General features: G+C 39.8%; 4 protein-coding genes and 2 long non-coding RNA genes across 6 annotated transcripts; 2 read left to right on the plus strand and 4 right to left on the minus strand.

Moving 5' to 3' along the window:
- LOC122093582 (N-acetyltransferase 9-like protein) lies at positions 1 to 2144 on the minus strand. The gene is made up of 6 exons (XM_042663936.1): positions 1862 to 2144; positions 1668 to 1739; positions 1408 to 1495; positions 767 to 899; positions 507 to 545; positions 1 to 165 (listed from the first exon to the last, which is right to left on the minus strand). The coding sequence occupies exons 1-6, from the start codon at positions 2070 to 2072 to the stop codon at positions 85 to 87; spliced, it is 624 nt and encodes a 207-aa protein (XP_042519870.1). The 5' UTR covers positions 2073 to 2144; the 3' UTR covers positions 1 to 84.
- Positions 2145 to 7866: 5722 nt separating this feature from the next.
- Positions 7867 to 8983, minus strand: LOC122092746. The gene is made up of 2 exons (XR_006144288.1): positions 8262 to 8983; positions 7867 to 8111 (listed from the first exon to the last, which is right to left on the minus strand). It is a non-coding gene; the product is annotated as an uncharacterized LOC122092746 (long non-coding RNA).
- A 1036-nt stretch (positions 8984 to 10019) lies between these two features.
- On the plus strand, positions 10020 to 12180 carry LOC122093728 (U-box domain-containing protein 4-like). The gene is made up of 2 exons (XM_042664175.1): positions 10020 to 11543; positions 11668 to 12180. Exons 1-2 carry the CDS (start codon positions 10197 to 10199, stop codon positions 11737 to 11739), a joined length of 1419 nt encoding a protein of 472 aa, XP_042520109.1. The 5' UTR covers positions 10020 to 10196; the 3' UTR covers positions 11740 to 12180.
- A 78-nt stretch (positions 12181 to 12258) lies between these two features.
- On the minus strand, positions 12259 to 16939 carry LOC122093725 (inositol transporter 4-like). The gene is made up of 7 exons (XM_042664173.1): positions 16717 to 16939; positions 15034 to 15243; positions 14726 to 14796; positions 14298 to 14633; positions 14086 to 14193; positions 13178 to 13792; positions 12259 to 13096 (listed from the first exon to the last, which is right to left on the minus strand). The coding sequence occupies exons 2-7, from the start codon at positions 15167 to 15169 to the stop codon at positions 12602 to 12604; spliced, it is 1761 nt and encodes a 586-aa protein (XP_042520107.1). The 5' UTR covers positions 15170 to 15243; positions 16717 to 16939; the 3' UTR covers positions 12259 to 12601.
- On the plus strand, positions 16597 to 18678 carry LOC122093729. The gene is made up of 3 exons (XR_006144540.1): positions 16597 to 16723; positions 16826 to 17828; positions 18187 to 18678. It is a non-coding gene; the product is annotated as an uncharacterized LOC122093729 (long non-coding RNA).
- A 168-nt stretch (positions 18679 to 18846) lies between these two features.
- On the minus strand, positions 18847 to 21560 carry LOC122093726 (inositol transporter 4-like). Its single transcript, XM_042664174.1, has 6 exons — positions 21425 to 21560; positions 21069 to 21139; positions 20641 to 20976; positions 20428 to 20535; positions 19701 to 20315; positions 18847 to 19580 (listed from the first exon to the last, which is right to left on the minus strand). Exons 1-6 carry the CDS (start codon positions 21558 to 21560, stop codon positions 19089 to 19091), a joined length of 1758 nt encoding a protein of 585 aa, XP_042520108.1. The 3' UTR covers positions 18847 to 19088.
- Between the last annotated feature and the right edge of the window lie 2728 nt (positions 21561 to 24288).

Consider the following 24288-nt stretch of genomic DNA (forward strand, 5'->3'; position numbering starts at 1 on the left):
TGGTGAATAAGGGCAAAATAACATGAATTGATATGATGAAGTTCAGGTGTTTAATCAATATTTGATAAGACAGATCTGCGATGGCTATGAATGCATAATCAGTTTACCATATAGACTTTGCAGCTCCTCGGCTTTGGGCTCCTTCACTAGCAACTCTAATGTCACCTGTCAAATTATTCAACAAGAACAATATATTCAACGACCATATAGAATTATGTGAAGTACAACTAGATAATTCATTTCTATGCACACCACAAAGAACTTTTCCAATTGGCTTTTCTCAGAAATGAGAAAAACTGTCCACCAATTAAGTGGTTAGAGGATGTCCTAGTATATGCCCATTTGAAATACACCATCCGGTGGCTTCCATGTCCCCATAAACTTCCCTCATGGTTTACAGGAAGGTAGCATAAATTTCCACCAAATGTCAAACAAATGATTGATTTTATTGATGCCCTAATTGATTTTATTGATGCTCTACCCAGGAAGAAGCTCACAATCCTTACCTCTTTGAAGATTTCACTATAAGAAGCATCTTCAAAGCCCTGCATATATAGAAAATGAACATTAGATGTTTCAATTATCAAAAAGAGAAGTTTTGTATGAACGAAGTGTAGTCCAATTAATGGACAGTCATGCAAAAAGGGAATTCGACATGGATTAATGAATGCATAAATACAAATATGCATCTTCACTTCATCCACAAGCATAAAAATTGGAGGTCTTTTTTGTCTAATGAATGGAAAATCATGAGAGAGAAAGAGACCAGTTTCCGGAACAGATTGAGGGATGCCATGTTCGATTCTCCAATTTTAGCACGAAATTTGTTGATCCCAAAATTCTTAACTGCAAAAGCCATCATCATCAAGACTGATTCTTCTCCGAGCCCCTTGCCACGACTATGCTGACAAGAATAGGATGATAAGCAATTTAAGAATGAAAAACCATTTCTCCACAATTGTTAACTTTAATTGATTAAACTATCTTACGAAGATAAAATGAAAGAAATTAGCCCTTCCATCCCCTCCCCCCAAGTGGTAGGCTAGTGTCATCACTTGAATCTTAGACCCTGGAAGGCAAAAGCAGGCTTATTTCATGAATCAAATAATGGTATCCATGACTGCATATTGGATTTCTCAAAATCCCCCTGTAAGTCTCCAAAGGTCAATTCAAATACAGGAAAACTTATTAGTGCTCTTGTAACATAGAAAATAGAGGCAAGGAAATGTTAGGATCAGAAGCTTGTGACTCTGGTTAAATCACCTAAAGTGTCACTAATGTCACCCATTATCGAAGGCTATCTCATCTCAAACATAAATTTTTATAGGAAGTTAAGTAAAGTAAAGAAGAAATCAAGATTGCTAATAACACAAAAGGTATGCTGAAGGAATAGTCTGTGGTTGGTACCTCTTGTTTTCAGCTATCATTATTTCAATCTCTGCTAGTTGTGAATCGTCCAAGTCATTCATGTATATATTCACATCACCAGCCATAGCTGAAACAAAGAATAATGTAGCAATTCAACTAAGAAAGTCAAAAATGTCCCAAAAAATACGCAGATGATGAATATGAAACTAGCACAGTAGATATCCATTCTAAACCCTCAAGTATAAACTGCCTAAATTACTAAAGCCCAACACATGAAACCCAGAAATTAAATTACTGACCTTCGACATGGGGAACTCCATGGAAGAAGTCTCCTACAACCAATTTCTTATCCAAGACAATGAAAGTGTGCTCTGCAATCATTTAATCATGGAAGGAAGAACAGCACATCGTGAAAAAATTGTTAAGAAAGGATTAAAACAAAAGAGAGGGTAAAGAGAAATTGGAGGAAGAACAAAGGAGAGATTAGATTTACTATTGGGGTCCTGAGTCCAAGAGAGGTGCATGTCGTACTCTTGGTCCAAAGTTAGTGGTTCTGAACCTGTAGCTTGAAGCAGTGATGGATCCTGCATCCATTCATGGTACTTGGGTACGTGCTCTCTCATGTAGGGAACCAGTGTTACCTTCTCCCCGTCCAAACTCACTTTCATCTTCTCTCTATCGGCCTCATAGCAGGTCTGAACCATTGGGACTTGGGAGAAAGGGAAACTGAGAAAGGGCAACCCCAAACACAAAGGGACGACGCCATGGATACGAGCTCGTGTGCGTACGAAGCAGTCTAGTCAGATGGACGGCTGGGATGCAGTCGTGGGGCTCCTCTGTGGCGCGGCACGGCGTGCGCGCAGCCAACGCCCCTTGGGATGGGTTCACAGCAGCCACAAATGTGTTGTAGATAAGTGTGACAAGAAAGCCCGAATATGCCCTAGCCCGCCCAAAGCTAGAACAGGGCGATGGGCTAAGATTTCAGTTCATTAGGTGGGTTAGAGTCGAGAATTTTACGTCCAAGGTTGGGTTGAAATTTCAACCCAGCCCAACTCAACTTGACCCAACCCAATCCAACCCAACCCAACCCAACATAACTCAACCAAACCAACCTTGTAAATTAAGTACATAAAATATAAATATATTAATTGTTAAAAATATGTACTTATAGAAAAAGGTCTTTTATTTTTTACAATCTACATATGTAAGAAAACCTTAGTCTTTAACCTTTGTAATTTACATATATAAGAAAATCTTAGTCTTTGGCCTTTGTAATGTATCAAGATTAAGCAACCAAGTAACCAATTGTACTATGTTGGGCTGGATTAAGTTGTGCTAAGCTCGACAGGGTTGGGCTTGGGCTTGGGCTTGGGCTAAGATGCCCCAACCCAACTCGTCCCATTGACACCTCTAGGTGCAAACCATGCCTAACGATAGAGGAGTTGGATCCAGGATGCAGTGGCCTTTTAAGACCCAAACACATTGAACGTGTGTTAGAAAGCCCAATTGCTGGAGAGGATCTGAGTTATAAACTTGGGTTATATTTGGAACAAAAGAAATAACGCTCACCCAACACACAAGGTTTTCATCATCGTGGGTCTTGGGAAGGATCATAATGTATATAACTTTATCCCCGTTTCATATATAAGCTATTTTTTGAAACGTAAGAAACATGTAAAAAAATAATAATAATAACATAAGAAAAAAAAAAAACACAATAAAATTAAGAGAAAATTACATTCCCGACCTTAGACTATGACCTAATAGCAAGTTCCCCACGAATTTTCATATACCAATTCCCTCCCTCTTGAGGATTCTTTCAATAAACTTATGACAAAAGGTTATAGTGGCAAAGACTACGCCAACGACCCCCTCTCTCCCTCCTCTAAAATGATCTTGTCGCCCATTCTATGTACAAACCATCCCATCACATCTTGTCAGTATGCTCCTGTATGTCAATGGCTCAAAGAATCCTTTACCTAATTATAGATTCCATTTTTGTCCATAGAACTTTTGAAGAGGGGGTGTATGGCTGTTTTAGACTAGACTATTTGGGACAAAAAAATCCACCATGGCAGCTCCATGGGCGTAGTGAATACGGGACAGCAGTGAATATCCGATGGTTGGAAGCACCTTAGGATGTATACTTGGTGCTCTCAACCATAGGATACTCATTACATCGGTGTAGCTATTATAGATGATCTGGGTTCGTTTGGGGATGGCCTTCGGTATTGATGTTGCTACTCGTCTTGGTTTTATCCCTCAAAATATGGATATCTTAATTTTTTTTTTTTCATTTTACCCTCTCTTATACCATTGTTACATATTGACATATATTAGCTGACACCGATACGTTGAACCGTGTCAGGGTTCTTCCTCTCATGAATGCTGTCGCTACTAGTGTTAGTGTCGTCCCTAGTTATTAAATTCTCCGAATTAAACGTGAATAATTTGGCTGAACAGAATTTTATGAATAATTTGGTCCGAATCCGAATCAAATAAAAAATTCACTTATTTTATAGATTTTTTTTAAATTCACTAATAATTCGGCCAAACCAAATTTTATCCAAATTATAACGGAATTTTATCTCATATTATTAAAAAAAAAAAATTATCTTGAATAAGTTAATAAGCCTTTAGAAAATAATGTGAATATTATGCATTTATTATCCTAGTGTTACTTTTCTTCTTTTTTTTAATAAAAATTGACAAAGCTTATTTTTCTTAAGGTAATCTCTCACACTTCTACAAAAAAAAAAAAAGTTTAATAATAATAATAATAATAAAATCTTTCACCCCATTTTGGTTTGATTAAATCTTATAGTTGTTACTCTCTCTATAGTCTTTAAGGTGAACATGCATGGTGGGTGACATGGGTCTAGCTGAATTTGTGCTCAGTCCCCCCGGCCCCCTCTCAGTCTCTCTTTCTCTGATTCAATTATTTGAGTAATAGAAAATGAGTTTGAATAAAAAAAGAAGAGATGACTAAATATAATATTTGTATCTTTAAAATTTAAAATTTTAATTTTCATATCATTTGTATGTTGCGTACATATGATAACTGATAGATAATATGAAACAAGTATTGCAAATATTAAAAATAATATTTAAATTTTTTGTCCGCCTTTTATTTTTATAAACGAATAATTTTTTAATCCAAATCCGAATTCAAATTTTATTTTCTTCACTTTTCGGACTGATATTTTAATCGAATCGTTAAATTAACGAAACAAATTAATCCAAATAATTCATCATCTGAATAATTCTCTAATACGAATTTAATAACTATGTGTCGTCTAATCAACTCCGTCCGGCTAAAATCGAAAAATGCCATCTGATACGGCCACGTATTTTTCACGTGGTTGGTTCATCAGCAATCTTACGGCATCGTGAGTCGTGATTAGGTGAAATTAAAAAGACAATGGAAAAGGGTCCACATCCACCACCTGAAGATAGTCCTCTAATCGTCGCACGGTTGACATGACGTTGACTAAGACAACCCAACTCCGCACACGTGCTCGAATCCTGTCTCCTCCTAGTCTGTTTACCAACTTAATTGCTCTGTCAAATGGTCAGTAGGTATCAGAGGTCCCACACTCCCACCGTCCCAGGAGGTTTCACTGCCTTCTCTTCTTTTTTTCTTTGAAATCTGAATCAAATCGAAATCACGTGGGTTTGCCGCCATTTCGAGGTTGGGTTTTGGTTGAACCGAAGCGTCAACCACCACCAGCTCTCCAGCTGTAATTATTGGACAATACACATGAATCAGAAAACTCTACTCCAACGCGCTTCCATTTCTACACGCGCTCTACGGCCGTAACTTTAAGGCTATGCAAATCATATTGTTAGTTAAAAAAATAATAATAATAATAATTGGATCATACGTGTCCGTCAATCTGTATCGATATTGATCATAATATATAGGGTAATTTACAGCGCCACCCCCTGGAGAATGCCATTATTATAGGAACACCCCCTCTCTTTCACCAAATTAGACTCAGACCCCCTACCGTCAGTCACCGTTAAAGAATATATTTTATATGCTGATGTCAGCTACTGTTTTTTATGTTAAATACCAAAATGCCCTTACTAAATGTGAAGTACCTAAAATGCCCATCTAATAAGTCCTAACTTCAAATCGATGGTTATTGTACCTTTCTCCCAGATCCAGCACCGGCGGTGGCAGCTGTATCAACGATCATGGCGATGTCGGCGGCGGCAGGATCCCATGTTTACTGTACCTTTCTCCCATATCGAGCACCGGCGGTGGCAGCTACATCAACGATCACGGCGGCGGCGGCGGCGGCAGGATCCCATGTTTACTGTACCTTTCTCTCAGATCGAGCACCGGTGGTGGCAGCTACATCAACGATCACGGCGGCGGTAATCTGATCTTGAAAGAAACCAGGCTAGATGCAGTGGTGGACTTTAAATCTGATCACTCAAGAAAATGGATTTTTGGTTTCTTTCAAAGAGAAAAATGGATGAAACGGTTCGGTAGAGTTAGCAACTGAGGTCAAGGGAAGACCTTTAAATCTGATCGCTCTCCCCCACCCTTGTCGTTGGTTTTGCTTCCTTCCCCATTTTCATTTTCAAGAGTTGACCTTTAAATCTGATCACTCAGGAGTTGAAATTGTGAAAACAATAATAAATCTAAGAGGAGAAGAAGAAACAGATCTGCTGCGGGATATTAGGGATGATCAACTCTGCTCAGAACTTGAAATTGTAACAGCATAAAAGCTTATCATTTTACTGGAATCGTGTTTGATTCCCGAGTCAGATCTGCAATGCCTGTTAGTGGCAGTGACATTAGCGGCGGTGATCACTCGATCCTTTTCCATTTCCGATCTGGAGGAATTTTTTTCTGTGAAGATTGAAAATCCATGACTAAGCATTTGGGTTTTTTTATTTAGAGAACCCAAGTCAGCCAGAGAGAGAGAGAGAGAGAGAGAGAGAGAAGTTGGAACCGCCAGTGACCGGAGAAGAAGCTGAACCGCCAGTGGTATCTGCTGTTGCAGTGAGAGGTAAGGTAAAATACGATTGTTTATTTGTTTTAGTTAAAAGGGTAAAAATGTCATTTCAAATTCTTTCTTAAAGGTGACTGACAGTAAGGGGTCTGAGTCTAATTTGGTGAAAGAGAGGGGGTGTTCCTATAATAATGGCATTCTCCAGGGGGTGGCGGTGTAAATTACCCTAATATATACCCAATATATATCTAAAATATTATATCAACGGAATGGCTCTATTTGGGGGTACGTTTGTTATGAATTTTTTTTTTGGTTCAAATTGAAGGAGTAAATCGCTGAATATTGTTTCTTTAAGCCATGATGAAACACAACATGGAGAGTAGATCTTGGTGTATCGGTGAAATTGTTCTATTGAAATTTAATGGTCATGGATAGGGGTGTTAATTCGTGGCCTGACCCGATTAAATCGATCGAGACTGACCGTTTATAGACCGGCTTAGCCCAGACCATTTATTAAACGTGTTGGGCTTGAGCTCGGCCTGTTTATAAATGGTTGGTCTTGGTTTTGCTACTTGGACCATCTGACACCCGATTGAGACCGACCGAATAAAGCCCCACCGAGACCGGCCTATTGTGCACCGACTTGGCCTGACCCTTTAATGATTGTAGAATACCTATTTTACCTCCAAAATTAAAGAATAAAAACTAAAAAGTAAAGACATGTTCACATTTTAAATAATGGTTATATTTGGTATCATTTATTGATTTACTGTCATTTTTTTGGGCTTGCATGAGTGGGCCAGAATATAAGAGCACATTTTAAAGAGGGTCCGTTTAAAAATCGGTTAAAGCCCGTTTAACATTACACATGTCCGTAGCCCGGTTAAGGCTCGACTAAAGCCCGATTAAGATAACTTGATTATAGCCTGAGGCTGACCGACCGAATATAAAGTGTACCATGCCTTCAATAACTAAGCCCGATTAGTTAAATGGGCGGACACGGTGTAGCCTTTGAAAGTCTTCAAGCCCGATTAAGCCCGATCGAAATCGGACCGGCCCGACCGGTTAACACCCCTAGTCATGGATAAGGATGTAAATGGATAGTCAAAATTTGAATTTGAATTCGTATTTGTATTCATTTAGAGGTATTCGTATCCAATTAAAGGGTATCTGGATTAAAATCCAAATTATTCGAAAAATAATTATTTGATCCGATTAAAATTACACTCCCCTCCTCTGTATGTTTCAAGTATTATATAACCCCTCCTCTGTATGTTTCAAGTATTATATAACCCTTTCCTACGAAGTTTGAAATTACACCCCTTTCCCTTCTAAGTTTTAGATTCTATCAATTGTACCTTGACCGTGAGTGAGGAACCGTTAAGTGTATAACATTTTTTTCATAAACCCCAAAATACCCTTAGTCTATAGGATATGACGAATTTGCCCCAAACTTATTATCGATGGAGGGTTTACACTCCAAACTTCTACTCTTCATTCCTCCATGGTTTCTGAACTCTGAAATCGAAGATTTTGACAATTGAAGGTGGTTCATCTCGTTGGAAGATATTACATCTCGTTGAAAATCGGATTTGTTAATCGATGAAGAGCTCTCCACCTGCGGCATATTCACCCTAAGTACATCAACTGAAGGTAACATGCGAAGAGATTTTGAACATGGTTTTAAAAAAAAAAAAATGCCTCCTTGAATCGGATTATGTTCGGGTGTCGAAGGGATCTGTGGTTTATGATCTCTCTCGCCACATTCTCGTCGATCTGCCACAACAGAAAGAACATTGAATTGAAACAGAGTTCAATCGATAAACAACAAATTCGAACTGGAATTGAAATTACTACTACAGACTTGAAACAAAAAAATAAAAAATCAGGACCATTTCCATCGAATAATTTCAAAATTTTACAAACCTTGTATCCACGCTCAATGTATTTCATGGCGACAAGTTCTCTGGTTTCCTTATTCCTCATAAGCGTCGCCACACCAAAATTCCCAGACCCAATATCTCTCACAAGCACGTACTTATCAATCTTTTCCCTCTCCTCTTAATTCCTCAAACTTCTGTTAACCCACCAATCAAGATCTTCAATTCAGCAACTACTTTCAAGTTTCAGCCACTCTTCATGCTTCCTTTCACAATTCCAAAGCTCAGAAACAGGAGAGATTAAAAGAGAAGAATCGAAGACGAAACCGAAGTTGACAGTTGGGGTATTTAAAGGAGGACACGTGAGACAACCATTAGAAAAATGAAAAAAAAAAAAGGGTTTTAAGATCCCATCTCTAGCTTGCATCCAATGGGTTTTCCATTAATTGCTTTTTGTTGTTCTGAGTTCCGATCTCCAAAATAGCCGTTATGCAAGGAGAATAGAAGAGAGGCAAAATGCGGATTCTTGACCTTCTGAACCTTAATTCATTTGGTTCGAGGAGCTCTTCTGGATAAAAGCTGGAACCTTTGTATCAATGGAAACTGGGAAGTGAAAGAATGTGCAAAGGAAGAAAGGAATTGATGAAGGAAGAGGAAGTAGAACAACGTGAAGGAGCTTCATTTGGATTTCTGCCGCAGACAAGATCATTACGACATTAGAGAAGAAACCACTTCTGATGAGCCTAAACCCTTTGAATTGCCAGAATTTCTATTCACCAATGAATCATTAACCCACTTAGACCTCAACCACTGTGTTCTTACCCAGGGGTGAATGAGTCATTTAACATGAACTTTCAACATAATTAACAGCATAGGGTGCGGTTGTAATTTCAAACTTCACAGGGGGTCTAAGTGTAATACTCGAAACATACAAGGGAGAGGAGTGTAATTTTTTCAATAATCAATTGATGATGTTAAAAGTTCTTGAAGTTTAAACCGATTCTAGAGAATAAAGAAAAGAGTTAAAAATACTTAGAAAGATGGATTAAGAGTAAATTATATTCATTGGGAGGAGGGATGTCTGAATTACACAAGTCAGAGAATAAATGCATGATTGAAAATTCAAATTCCATCCACATCTGTATCATTTAGAGGTATTCTTATGAATAGAAAATATTCAGATACAAACACGTCGGTCCTGAATTTGATATGTATCGTATCTATTTATTTCCTTATCACGGATTCAAACAAAAAAACGAAAATTTTATAAAATAGGGTTAAGTTGCAACCCTGTCACGTTGAATACCAACTCATATGATTCCACCGGTATTAATTCCATTTGGTAGTATCGATTGAGATCGGTCCCAAGCTTTGAAACCTTTTAATATATACTTCAGTTTTTAGCGGTGAGAGAGTGTCTTCACTCCTCCTCCTTTAGGCGAGAGAGGCGCGTGGCACTTCACTCATTAGAGACATTGAGGCCGACAACCTAGGCTGGTTAACATTCATGTGACGCTTTTTTATCATCGGAAAAGGATCAGGGGAGTGAACTTTCGTGAATCCCGCATTATGTTGTAGCCTTTGGAGTTCCATTTACCACCGTTGGATGGTTCGTGGTTGATCTTTACTAAGCATCATCCTCACTCAAAACCGTCTGATCTGATCTTACCTTTTTTAGAAAGTACAAAGATGACAGGTAACATTTTCACATAATGATGAGAGAAGTGGACCCCACGACCCATCAACTCCACGAAAATATAAAAAAGGGTAAAAAGTGATGGTTACTGTAACGGTAACGGTGTAATCAGGAGAAGAATCACCATTGTAGAATCTTTGAAGCAGCAGCTTTTGCTTCTCTTCATTATAAAAAAAGCAAAGCAAACAGCGAAGAGGGTTTTGGCTGTCTTTCACTATATGCTTCCATTTCTTCGTCTTCACTGGAACGATTCTCTCAGTTCGGTTGGAGTGGCCTCCTTCCGCCATGGTTTCGTTAGCAGGAGATTCCCACTCCAATGAACTTCCTTCGACAAAGCAGATTCGCTACTCCTCAACAATCTCTTCTCCCACTGCTTCTAAGGTCCAGAGGACTCCAGGTCGATCCATGCGAACGATTCGTTCCAATCTATTCGAGAACGACTGTTCTTGTTCATTTCCAGCTGTTGCTGACAGAAATTCCACCTCCGCCGCCGTCTCTGAGTACTTGTCGGAATCCGTTATCGATTTCAGACTCAGAGAGCTCGCTGTGGAGAGTGGAAGGCCACGCGAGCCCTCTGTTCCCGATTCTGATCTCCTCGACTTTTCTCAAACTTTCAGCGATTTCTCTGCTTGCAGTAGCGATATCTCTGGAGAGTTGCGGAGGTTAGCTTGCCTGCCATCACCTGATCATGTTCACAACTCTGAAGATGCTGTAGATCTGGAACCAGAATCTAACAGGAAATCTTCACTGGAGCCATGGTCAGGGTTACTCCAACGCGAGAACCTTTCCTCGGAGATCATCGACAACGCTCCTCCGGAAAATCTTGAACCAGCCGTGAAGAAATGCGTGGAAGGTCTTCAGTCGTCGTCCATCTCTGTCAAAAGCTCGGCTGCAGAGAAGCTACGTTTTCTCGCTAAGAATAGATCTGAAAATCGAGCTCTCATTGGGGAATCCGGTGCTATTCCCACCTTGATTCCTCTCCTCCGTTGCAGTGACCCATGGGCGCAAGAGCATGCTGTAACAGCTATGTTGAATCTGTCTCTGCACGAAAACAACAAAACCCTGATCACGGATGCTGGAGCTATAAAACCTCTTATTTACGTTCTTAAAACTGGCACCGAGGTGTCAAAGCAGAACGCTGCTTGTGCTCTGCTTAGTCTTGCGTTGATCGACGATAACAAGATCTCAATCGGTGCATGCGGAGCCATTCCGCCGTTGGTTTCTCTGCTACTGAATGGTTCTACTCGTGGGAAGAAAGACGCCCTTACCACGCTCTACAAGCTCTGTACGGTGAAGCAAAACAAAGAGAGGGCCGTCAGTGCCGGAGCCGTGAAACCGCTACTAGTAATGGTTTCAATGCCGGGAAGCGGTTTGGCGGAGAAGGCTATGGTGGTTTTGAGCAGCTTGGCCGCTATTGCAGTGGGCAAGTCCGCTATTGTCGAAGAAGACGGGATCTCTGTTCTGGTTGAAGCCATTGAAGACGGATCGGCGAAAGGGCAGGAGTTTTCTGTTTTAACGCTTCTGCTACTCTGTATGGACAGTGTAAGAAATAGAGGGTTGCTGGTCAGAGAAGGTGGAATCCCTCCCTTGGTCGCTCTCTCTCAGTCGGGAACTGCTCGGGCGAAGCACAAGGTACAAATTTTATAGACTTGCTAAGAACCAAGTACTAAAAACCGTAACTGACATTGATGATTTCTTCCTCCATGTCTGGAGATAAACTGATTCTAACTTCGAGTTTGGCTCGTGTGACTTGTAGGCTGAAACATTACTTAGATATCTGAGAGAACCGAGGCAAGAGGCATCCTCTTCTAGCCCTGTGGAGAGGTAATGAAATTCACAATCAGCACTGGGTTCCTGTCTTCTTGATTATGTACATAACTGAGTGTTCTTATGGTTTGTACACCGTGTAAACTGACCCCTAGATTATATCTAAACTAGATTTTGAATGTGTGATTTTGTGGTGGATGGGGATTTGGGTCGTGATCCTGGGTTTTGTTTGGGCAATCCAAATTTCTGCTAAAACAGATTTAAGAGTTTTGGTTGAGGAGTTACGGGAGGGTACGTTGCTGTAATGATTGATCTTACGATGGTGTTTAAGTGGTACTGTATTAGGGAAGTAGTGAGTGAGAAACAGAAGGGCTTGAGTTCTATTTCTTAGTGACTGCAACTGCATGACATAGCTTCCCTGTGTGATGTGTTTAGGTTGTGATGAAATCATGTAAAGAAATAGCAACTGAGCAATTGAAACCTTTCTTGTGTGATTTTTGTATCTTTTCATCGATCCCACTTTCCCTTTTGACCAGATGATGACCTCCAAAGAATTGCCTCATGTGCTTGCAATAGGATAAAATGAAAGTCATTACAGTATTCCCCAATTTATACATAGTAGAAACAATTACAGTATTCACCAATATATACATTGAAGAAACAATTAACTACAAAAAAAGGGCAACCCAGTGCACGAGGCTACCGATATTGCAGGGTTTGGGAGGGACAAATGTTCACAGCCTTATCCCCTGCTTCGCAGGAGAACCCCAAATTTATGGATGAAGAATTGCTATAGTTGACCTAGACCTAGATTTTCTGCTGGAATTTGCAGAAACATAACTAAAAGGAAGAGGTAAAATCAATGGCCTAATAAGGTCCTTATGATTAACAAGATAAAATGAAGTAAGAGAAGTGCTATTCAATCACTCGACTGGTTTCATCTCAAGTGAGCTTCTTTCTCCTTTGTCTGATCCTTTGTTGAAAGGCCAAGGCTTGAAACCTCTTTCCAGCAATTTCTCAACTTCCTCAAATTGTAGGCCTTTGGTCTCTGGTACATTGAAGTAGATGAATACTAAACCCAAGAAAGAAAAACCAGCAAACAGGAGAAACGTGTAGGCTGAGCCAAGAGCTTCAGTTAAAGACAAGAACGTTAGACTAACAAAAAGGTTTGATACCCAGTTAGCAACAGCGGCAATGCCTCCACAAAATCCTCTATATCTCAATGGGTAAATCTCTGAGTTCACAAGCCAAGGGACACTTCCCATTCCAGGTGAATAAGAGATAATGTAGAGCCCCAAGCCCAATAATGCCAAGAATCCAAAACTGCTTGGACATCCTCTAGTGAACCATTCACCATGTTCGCCTTTGCATGAATTTCTCATTCCGTCGTTTAAAGCCAAACATGCACCTGGTTGAAGCTGAATTCCAAGTGAAACCATGAATAGGTAGAGAATTTAGGTAACTTAATCAAATAACTGAAATGGATGAGAAGTACTTACATGTTTTTTTCCAAGAGCACAAAACCCACAATCTGTAGATCCTTGCAAGCATGTCATACAACTCCATCTTGATGCATCAGGGGCTCCAAGGTAATGTGAACATGTATTATTTTTACCAAATTTGATAGATTCTAAATTACTAACTGCTGGAGAATGGATAGCTGCCAAGTCAAAAACAATAAATAACACGACAAGCCAAAATATGATTCCCAGCAAACTGAGAATTAGCAGCTTCCTCCTCCCAGATCTATCAACAAAGAATATACTAATAACGGAACCCACAGCATTGAGACCAGAAGTAATAAGAGAGAGAGCCAAAGCTGTCTTATTGGAAGCAAATCCAGCCAATTGAACAATGGTGGGACTATAATACATAACTGTGTTGATTCCAACAAACTGTTGAGCCACTTGCAACCCAACACCAGCAATAAGCCCCCTACGGATAGCAATACTACCCCATGCGTTCCCAAACATAGTGAAAATGTTACCACTACCAATGCTGCCCTCTTGAGCTATTTCATTTTTGACAGATTGTCTTAAGGCCTCCACTTCTATGTCAACTTGGTCTTCAGGATATAGTTTCCTCAAAATGCCGACGGCTTCCTCTGTCTTGTTCTATTTTTGGGAACAGAAACAAATTGAGAAATTTTTTTAGTAAGAGCATCAACCCAGGGTTTTCAATAGCAAGTAGAAAACTAATCATGTTCCTTCCATATGATTAAGAAGAGCATATGAATCAACAAAGCAGTGAAAACCAATAAAACATCAATCTTTCTTTTGTATGGTGAGAATAGATCATATCATAAGGTGAAGGTAGATTCGAGGTTTCAGAAACCTCTTATAGACCTAGCAAGTCTGAAAGTTTTAACAGAGAGAGAAACAACCATGAAACATATTCCCAACATTACATTTCTGTAGAGCCACCTAGGGGACTCTGGAAGGGACAACATCAATATAAATTGAATCAGAGCTGGAAGTCCTGCCACTCCAAGCATCCAACGCCAAGTTCCATTGACCTGAGATTGAAAAAAAAAAAAAATGTTAAACCAAGTATGACACTTGATCATCTTCTTTTAAGTGGAGTAATCAGTTAGTTATAGTATTACTGCACCAATTGTACCTTTGTGAAGGCAAGATTTATAAGGTATGACAAAAATTGTCCTCCTGTAATCAACAGAGCATTCATGCTAACTAGAGCCCCTCTAATTCTAGCAGGGGAAGCTTCTGATATGTAAAGAGGTGCAGTCATGGAAGCCATTCCAACTCCCAACCCAACAAAAACTCTTCCCACAATTATAACTTCGGGATTAGGGGCAAAAGCCATGATCACTGCACCAGCAAAGAACAAAAAATCTGCTCCCAAAATTGACATTTTTCTTCCAAACCTATCATTTATCCATCCACCAGCTGCAGCACCAACTATGGCTCCTGCTACTGCCATGCTCACAATGACTTCCTATTGATGAATGCATATGTAAGTATTAGATGTTAAACCATTACATTTTGCTCAATAAATGTGTTGTGAAAAAGGAATAGAAACTTTTTTACCTGTAAAATTGTTTTCTTCTCAACAGATGGAAAGTCATCTCGAATATAAAGAAGGGCACCAGAGATAACTCCTATACACCAATAAGGGAAAAAAGGAAAAGAAAATGTAAGTTAGTTCACTCCTACACGGTATCAGTCGCCGCCAATACCAACACGCATTGGTCATATCGGGCGTATTCATTCTCTTTCCTTCCTGACCATTGTGGGCCCTTGCTGACAATACCATCCCATGCACTACCATTGGTTGGGTTGGAGATTCCTAACCATCCAATTGTTTTTAGATCAAAGCAGGTTTGATACATTCTTACCTGTGTCATAGCCAAAGAGAAGACCTCCAATGCCAGCAGATAAGGCAAGGCGCATGATAAATGGATGCTTCCATGTTGTTGTGAAGCACTCTGCGAACTCTTCTGCGTCCGCTTTGTGAACCCCTCCCTCCACCATGTTTGATACTTAATGAAGACTAAAAGCCTCTAAGTTCACCAATATTGTTATAAGAGAGTAGATTTAGTTAAAACCTGCATGAATGAACAATAATAGAAACTTGAGAATACAGTAATACTCATGAAAGGTTAGAAAGGGAAAATACTTTAATATTGTGATTCAAGACTCGGCTTTTCCCCTTCCAAAATCTAAGGTTAGGAGAGATTTCATCCAATTCTGGCCGATTCAGATCGGAACTAGCCGGACCAGATCCAGCCACTGATTCTGAGTTTAATAACCCTGCTTTTACCTAATTGAAAGTCATTTCATTTCGGAATCCAAGTAACTGAATTGGTGCACTGTAAGCTTGAAGGGTTTTAATCTGTTCTTTATTGCTTACAAAAATGCCCATTTGTGCACTCTAAAGCTGAATTTGTTATGCATTCTTGGAGTAGATTATGGGTTTAGAACACATTCTGAAGCAAGACAATAGAAAAGAATCAGGTTTCCAGAATGCATTCTAGACAAAAAATCTATTCCAAGAATACATATCAAACAAAACTTAAATGACAAGGTGTGTGACTGGCATTGAACAGTACTTGCAGGGACCCGAGCTCCAATACTGCCCCAACAAAACCAGGAAACAGTAGCTGAAGACCCAGATCAAAGGATACACATAGGGTGCAAATAGCAAGGAATGAAGTTACAGAAGCTGAATCAGTCTCAAAACCAGCTCCCAGAAGAACCAGAACCATCCCATTTAGTAATGCAACTGGTCGATTCCGGGTTTTAGTGGGACAGTTTCAGTACCTAACCCAAATTGACACCCTTACATTCAAAGAGAAAGAGAAGGAGAAAAGAGATTCAGGACAATGATGATGAACTGAAGATGGAACACCTGAACCTCTTCCTTAAATAAAAATCTGTTAAGTTTGTCTCGAATTCTTGACCCGATCCGACATATTTTGGTGGCGACCTGAATGAGAAATTTTCTGAGATCTGTGATGGAAGCAGAGGGTTTGGGCCGATAGGCCCAAGCCCGGAGCCCATCACTGATCTCGTATGGGGGTGCGGGGGCGTATGGGTTCGACCGGATCAACCGCGACCCAATGGGTCGACCGGCGATTTGGAGTATATATAATGTACTGTTGCTTGTTGAGAAAGTCATTGTATTCCAGGGTTTTCAGGCAGCTAGGGATTTAGGGCGAGTTTTTCCTCGCCGCTGCTAGAGTGTAATTTCTCTTCTGCATAGTGAATCATCTTCTTCTTTGTCCGAGGACGTAGCACACCACCCTGGTGTGTAAACCTCGTTAAATCTCTATGTCGTACGGATCTATTATCTCTTTATTATTTGTGTTTCTTAGTGTTTGATCTTACAAAATCTAAGCTTCAAGACAATAACCCAGAAAAAACACATCAATGGGATCATCTTCACCATAAGGGTTCTCTTTGTTCTGTGATAATATTAGTAATTGGAGAAGGTAATTAATCAGTCAAAAGAATCTAAGCTTCAAGAAAAGAACCCAGAAAACAAGTCATTGAAGGAAGAGAAGGAAATTAGGAAGAACCTGCAATGTATACGTCTTTGCACTTAGAAAAAATCTATACCTTTTTCTCTATCTGGATTTGCTTCTGAAGTTTTTTTTTTTTGTATATATGATGCTGCTGCTGCAGCAGATGAAGAGAGGGTAAGTTCAGATAAGCTGCAACGTTAGAAATGCTCTCCCGATGATCTGAAGACTTTGGAGAGGCTCTCTCACGGTCTCAACCCTTTATTCATTTGTGTCCGAGAAGATTGCTTTGCCATCGATTATTAATCTGTTAACCCTCCATTTTTTAGAACTCATTTCCGCCATTTGAGAAAGATTAAACCAGGTAAGTACACACCTACAATTAGCTTACTACTTAGGAAGCTTCAACCATGAAAGATTCTCATCTCATGATCTTAATCAAGACTTCACCATTAACGACCATTAACCACCATTGCTCTATTTCCAATCCCATGTAAGTAACGAACTCTGCAATTATCACCATCCGTTATTTGCTTCAATTGGAATTAGAAATGGGCAAAAAATAGTTGGTTAATGTACTTGTGGTTTTCCCGCTCCAATGAAGGAGATTCACTACTCTTCCACCACCATCCCTTCTCCCACTACTTCTAAGGTCCAGAGGACTCTAGGATTCGCTCCAATCTCTCTGAGAATCGAGCTCTCATTGGGGAATCCAGTGCTATTCCCGCCTTGATTCCTCTCGACAAAGACAAAAAAACCCTGATCACGGATGCCGGAGCAATAAAACCTCTCATTTACGTTCTTAAATCCCCGCACCAAGGCTTCGAAGCAGTCGAAGCAGAACGCTCCTGAACGGGTATGGTGGTTTTGAGCAGCTTGGCCGCTATTGTCGAAGAAGACGAAATTACTGTTCTGAAGAAAGAAAAAATTACAGCCCCTAAAAAGGGGAGGGGGAAGAAAGCAGAACTATCTCAGAAGAAGTTACTATTCTTGATGATGGAGCTAGGGGGCTCCAAAAATTTACAATATGACAATTTATAGGGGAGGGATTACAAGTGGAAGAATTCCAAGAGATTTTTGCTTTGACATAAAAGAAGCTGGATTGGCGAAAGGGAAGAAGTTCTCTGTTTTAACGCTTCTGCAACTCAAATGCTCGGGCTTAGCTCAAGGTACGAATTATATAAACTTGATAAAAACCAAGAACTAAAAGCAGTAACTGAATTGATGACTACCATTATTCGCAATTAGAGTTTCTAACTATTGAAAGCTTGCTAATGGTTGAAAGGCTTGAACTTCACACACCAAACTGCAAAATGAACATGCCTCATGAGTTGGTGATCCTTTTTGTTTCATAATGAAATTGTTGTACAGTGGTAGGGATGAGATGAATCATTGATGGGTTGTTTTGTTAGAGCATAAAATATTTCTATGGTGTGTACTTGTAGATGAAAACTACTGGTGCTTTCCCATGTTCGTATTGTTCCTCCATGTCCACAGATGAACTGATTCTAACTTCGAGTTTGGCAGTGTCACTTGTAGGCTGAAACATTACGTGTGTATCTCATAGAATTAAGGCAAGAGGCATCCTCTTCTAGCCCATGAGAGGTAATGAAATTCACAATCAGTACTGGGTTCCTGTCTTCTTGAATTATTGCATAGCTTAGTGTTCTAATTTTTTGTACACCATGTAAACTAGATTTTGATTGTGTGATTCACGGAAGCTATGGGGATTTGGGTTATGATCCTGGGTCTTGTCTGGGCAATCCAAATTTCTACTAAAACAGAATTAGAGTTTTGATCGATCGAGGACTTATGGGAGGGTATGTTGCTGTAATGATCAATCTTACAGATGGTGTTCTAGTGGCATACTGTATTAGGGAAGTACTGAGTGAGAAATAGAAGGGCTTGAGTTATATTTTTTAGTGACTGCAACTGTGCCTGTAAGATGTGTTTGGGCTGTGATGAAATCATGTAAAGAATTAGTAACAGAGCAATGAAACTTCTTGTGTCATTTTTGTATATTTTCGTTGATCTCTCTTTCCCTTTTGACTGACCTCCAAAGAATTGCATCATGTGGTTGCAGTAAGACAAAATGATATGCCATTGTGCCATACCATACCCTTGAAAAGGAAAGAGAGAGAGAAAAAAAGAGAGGATAAAACAGCCATGTCCAAGAAAAGCGTTCTCCAATTTATTGATAGAAGAAACAATTTCAGTATTCCTCAATTGGTACATTGAAGAAACAATTACAGTATTCCCCAATGTAAATGTAGACGAAACAACTACAGTTCTCTCCAATTTATAGATAGAACTGCTATAGTTGACCTAGTTATTGTGCTGGAATTTGCAGAACATAACTAAGAGGAAGAGGTACAATCAACGGCATCATAAGGTCCTTACAAGTGACAAGATAAAATAAATGAGAAGTACTAGTCAACCACTTTGACTGGTTGCATCTCAAGTGAGTTTCTTTCTCCTTTGTTGAAAGGCCAAGGCTTGAAACCTCTCTCTAGCAATTTCTCAACTTCCTCAAATTGCAGACCTTTGGTCTCTGGTACCCTGAAGTAGACGAACACTAGACTCAAGAAAGAAAAACCAGCAAACAGGAGAAAAGTGTAGGCTGAGCCTAGAGCTTGAGTTAAAGACAAGAACGTTAGACTAACAAAAAGGTTTGCTACCCAGTTAGCAACAGCAGCAAGGCCTCCACAAAATCCTCTATATCTCAATGGGTAAATCTCTGAGTTGATAAGCCAAGGGCAACTTCCCATCCCAGGTGAATAACAGATAATGTAGAGCCCCAAGCCCGCTAATGCCAAGAATCCAAAACTGCTTGGACATCCTCTAGTGAACCATTCACCATGTTGGCCTTCGCATGAACTCTTCATTCCCGCATTTGAAGCCAAACACGCACCAGGATGAAGCTGAATTTCAAGCGAAATCAAGAATATAAGGTTTCAACTATAGTGTGATAATCAAATCAAATAACTATAGAGAATTTAGATAATCAAATCAAATAACTGAAATGGATGAAGAGTACTTACACGATTGCCTCCATTAGCGCAGAACCCACAATCTAAAGATCCTTTCAAGCATGTCATACAACTCCATTTTGATGCATCTGGGGCTGTAAGGTAATGCGGACATGTACCATTTGTCCCAAATTTGGCAGAATCTAACTTACTAACTGCTGGAGAATGGATAGCAGCTAAGTTAAACACAATAAATAGCACGATGAGCCAAAATATGATTCCAAACAAACTGAGAATCAGCAGCCTCCTCCTCCCAGCTCTATCAACAAAGAATATACTAACAATGGAACCCACAGCATTGAGACCCGAAGTAATAAGAGAGAGAGCCAGAGCTGTCTTATTGGAAGCAAATCCAGCCAATTGAACTATGGTGGGACTATAATACATGACAGAGTTTATTCCAACAAACTGTTGCGCCACTTGCAACCCAACACCAGCAATAAGCCCTCTGCGGACAACGACATTACCCCATGCTTTCCCCAGCGTAGTGAACATATTACCATTACCAATGCTACCCTCCTCTGCTATTTCATTTTCAACAGATTCTCGTAAGGCCTCCACTTCTCTTTCAACTTGGTCTTCAGGATATAGTTTCCTTAAAATTTCGATGGCTTCATTTGTTTTGTTCTATTTTTTATGGGAATATTAACAAATTGAGAAATTTTGTTAGTAGAGCATCAAGCCAGGGTTTTCTATTAGCAAGTAGAAAAAAAATCGTGAGAGTGATTCGCGACATTACCTTTCTGTAGAGCCACCTAGGGGACTCTGGAAGGGACAACATCAATATAAATTGAATCAGAGCTGGAAGTCCTGCCACTCCAAGCATCCAACGCCAAGTTCCATTGACCTGAGATTGAAAAAAAAAATGTTAAAGCCAGTATGACACATGATCATCTTCTTTCTAGTCAAGTAAATCTGTTTATTATTGTATTAATTACTCTAGCAATTGTACCTTTGTGAAGGCAAGATTTATAAGGTATGACAAAAATTGTCCTCCCGTAATCAACAAAGCATTCATGCTAACTAAAGCCCCTCTAATTCTAGCAGGAGAAGCTTCTGAAATGTAGAGAGGTGCAGTCATGGAAGCCATTCCAACTCCCAAACCAATAAAAATTCTTCCCACGATTATAACTTCAGGATTAGGGGCAAAAGCCATGATCACTGCTCCAGCAAAGAACAAAAAATCTGCTCCCAAAATTGACATTTTTCTTCCAAATCTATCATTTATCCATCCACCAACTGCAGCACCAAATATGGCTCCTGCTACTGCCATGCTCACAATGACTTCCTATTGATGAATGTATATGTAAGGATTAGATTTTAAACAACCATTACATTTTGTTCAATAGATGTGCTATGAAGAAGGAATAGAAACTTTACCTGTAAAATTGTTTTCTTGTCAACAGATGGAAAGTCATCTCGAATATAAAGAAGGGCACCAGAGATAACTCCTATACACCAATGAGGGGAAAAAAATGTAAGAGAGTTGGTTGGAAACTTGATCAATTCATGGAGGATTTAGTTCACAGCATCAACCGCCGATATTGACACATGTCTGGCCATATCAGGCTGTATTCATTATCTTTCCTCCCAGACCCCTACTGATGACACCATCCGGTGCACTACCATTGGTGTGGCGTGGCCACATGGGAGCTTCCCAACCCTCATATATTTTCCTCATGACTTCCTTCTTCTACGATTGTTTTTAGTTCAAAGCAAGTTTGATACATTCTTACCTGTGTCATAGCCAAAGAGAAGACCTCCAATGCCAGCTGACAAGGCAAGGCGCATGATATAAGGATGCTTCCATGTTGTTTTGAAGCACTCTGCAAACTCTGCTGCGTCTGCGTTGGGAATCCCTCCCTCCACCATGCTTGATACTTATGAGGACTGAAAGCCTTTTAAGTTCACTAATATTGTTATAAGAGATTAGAGATTTAGTTTAAAACCTGCATGAATGAAACATAATAGAAACTTGAGAATACTACTACTCATGGAAGGTTTGAAAGTAAAAGTACTTTAACCCTGGATTTCAAGAATCGGATCTGCTGAGGCCTATCCCCTTCCAAAATCTAAGGTTAGGACAGATTTCATCCAATTCTGGCAGCTGCATGTCGGAATTAGCAGGACCGGATACAGCAACTAATTCCGAGTTTAATAACCCTGCTTTAACCTGATTGAAAATCGTTTCATTTTGGAAGAAAGTTGGAGAATTTTGGATTTCATTCAAGAAACCAAATTGGAACACGGTAAGCGTGGAGGGTGTGCTCCACAATATTTATTTTTCGCTCCCCAAAATGCCAATCTGTGCTGTCTAAGTCTGTTTTTTATGCATTCTCAGAGTACAGTATGCATCTAGAATATATTCTGAAGCAAGAAAATAGAGTAGAAATGAGTTCCCAGAATGCATTCTAGACACAAAATCTATTCCAAGAATACATATCAAACAAAAATTAAATGGCAGAGGGTGTCAGTGTTGTTGAGCCGTACATGCAGAAGAGCCATCAAAACCAGTAAAGAGGAGTTGAAGATCCCTGATCAAAGAGTCACCACTCTCACTTTAGCATGGTATAAGGATACACAGATGTGAACAAGTGCCTAACGTAGAGTGTGTGGAGCGTTTAAGCCCATCCTACCATGAGGTCTGGGTTCAAGACTCTTGGTTCCCACCTCCACCCTTTCTTAGACTAGGCTAGACAACGACCCATAAAAAATAAAAATAAAAATAAAAAAATAAAATAAAATAAAATACACATAAGCTGCAAATAGCAAGGAATGAGGCAATGGAAGTTGGAATTAGGATCCTCTCCAACTACCTCCCAACCTCTCACATGCATGCAGCTAATGATTGTGAGCGATTAGCATCGTATCTGATCGATTTTTACCGATTCGAACAAGAGTTGACCCTGAACGATTCAGATGCCGAGTCCGAGTTTTGAAACCCTGATGCAAATTCATTGAAGGGAGACTACCCCCTCACCCCCACCCCCCCAAAAAAAAAAATAATAATAATCTTTCTAGGAAATTAAGAGGAACTGCAGTGTATGCCAGTTTACTTATTTGCACTTACAAAAGCTCTATATGTATTTTCTCTATCAGGATTTGCTTCTGGAGGTTTTTTGCTTTGTGTTCTTAATAGATAAGATACTGCTGCTGCTGCAGATGATCTGAAGACTTTGGAGAGGCTCTCACCCCTTTTTATACATTTGTGTCCGGAAAAATTGCTTACCCAAAAAACAAGAAAAAAAAAGGTGTCCGTGAAGACTGGTTTGCCATGAATTGAGTTTAATCTGTTAACCCACCATTTTTAAGACTTTATTTCCGCCATTTCAGAAAGATTAGACCAGGTAAGACCATATCTACCACCAGGTTACTACTTCGGAACCTTCAACCATGAAAGATTCTGATCTCGTGATCTTAATCGAGACTTCACCATTAACCATCATTCTTCTATTTCTAATCTCACCCAAGTAAGAAACTCTGAGCTCCTCTCTTGCAATTGCCACCATTCGTTATTCGTTTCATCTGGAGTCATAAGTGGGCGAAAAAATAGTCGGTCAATTTCCTTCCATAAAGCTATGGTGGTTTTGAGCAGCTTGCCCTGGATCGGCAAAGGGGAAGGAGTACTCTGTTTTAACGCTTCTGCAACTGTGTGTGGATAGTGAATGAAATAGAGGGTTGGTGGTGAAAGAAAGGTGGAATCCCCTCAATTAGTGGCTCTCTCTCAGTCGGGAAACTCTCCGGCGAAGCTCAAGCTACGAATTATATAGACTTGCTAAAAACCAAGAACTGAAAAATGAATCATTGATGGGTTGCTCTGTTAGAGCATAAAAAATTTCAATGGTGTGTAATTATAGAAGCGAACTACTGGTGCTTTCCTGATACGATTCAAAGTGATAAAAGATGCGTATGACACCTCATCAGATGACATGGCTCTTGGGATCCATTCAATCGCACCATCACAATGTTTCCAAAGGCAAAGAAACGCTCATCAATTTGGCATGATCTTGTGTAGGGGACCAGACCACGTGAAGTCTTTGAATTCTGTTAGGGGAATCATCTCTTTTTATTAATTGATTAGTTAGTGGCTATAGAAGGTGGGGAAGAAGGGTGTCTGAGATACGAAATGAATATAATCTTCTCTGTTCTCATCTCTTCTCTAGGAGGAAAGCTACCCTCGAAGCTAGCTAACGTTCTGTTCTTATTTGGTTCATAACATTTCCCATGATCGTCTTCTTCCTCCATGCCCAGAGATGAATTGGTTCTAACTGAAGTTTGGCTGTGTCACTTGTAGGCTGAAACATTACTTGGGGATTTGAGAGAATTAAGGCAAGAGGCACCCTCTTCTAGCCCTTTGGAGAGGCAATCAGCGCTGGATTCATGTCTTCTTGAATTAGTACATAGCTGAGTGTTCTTATCGTTTGTACACCATGTAAATTGACCCAGAGATTATATCTAAACTAGATTTTGATTGTGCGATTTCATGGGAAGCTATGGGGATTTGGGTTGTGACCCTGGGTTTTGTTTGGGAAACCCAAATTTCTGCTAAAACAGAGTAAGAGTTTTGATTGAGGACTTGTGGGAGGGTATGTTGTAATGA

This window comes from Macadamia integrifolia, chromosome 11 (genome assembly GCF_013358625.1).
Source record: "Macadamia integrifolia cultivar HAES 741 chromosome 11, SCU_Mint_v3, whole genome shotgun sequence".
Taxonomy (NCBI): Eukaryota; Viridiplantae; Streptophyta; class Magnoliopsida; order Proteales; family Proteaceae; genus Macadamia; species Macadamia integrifolia.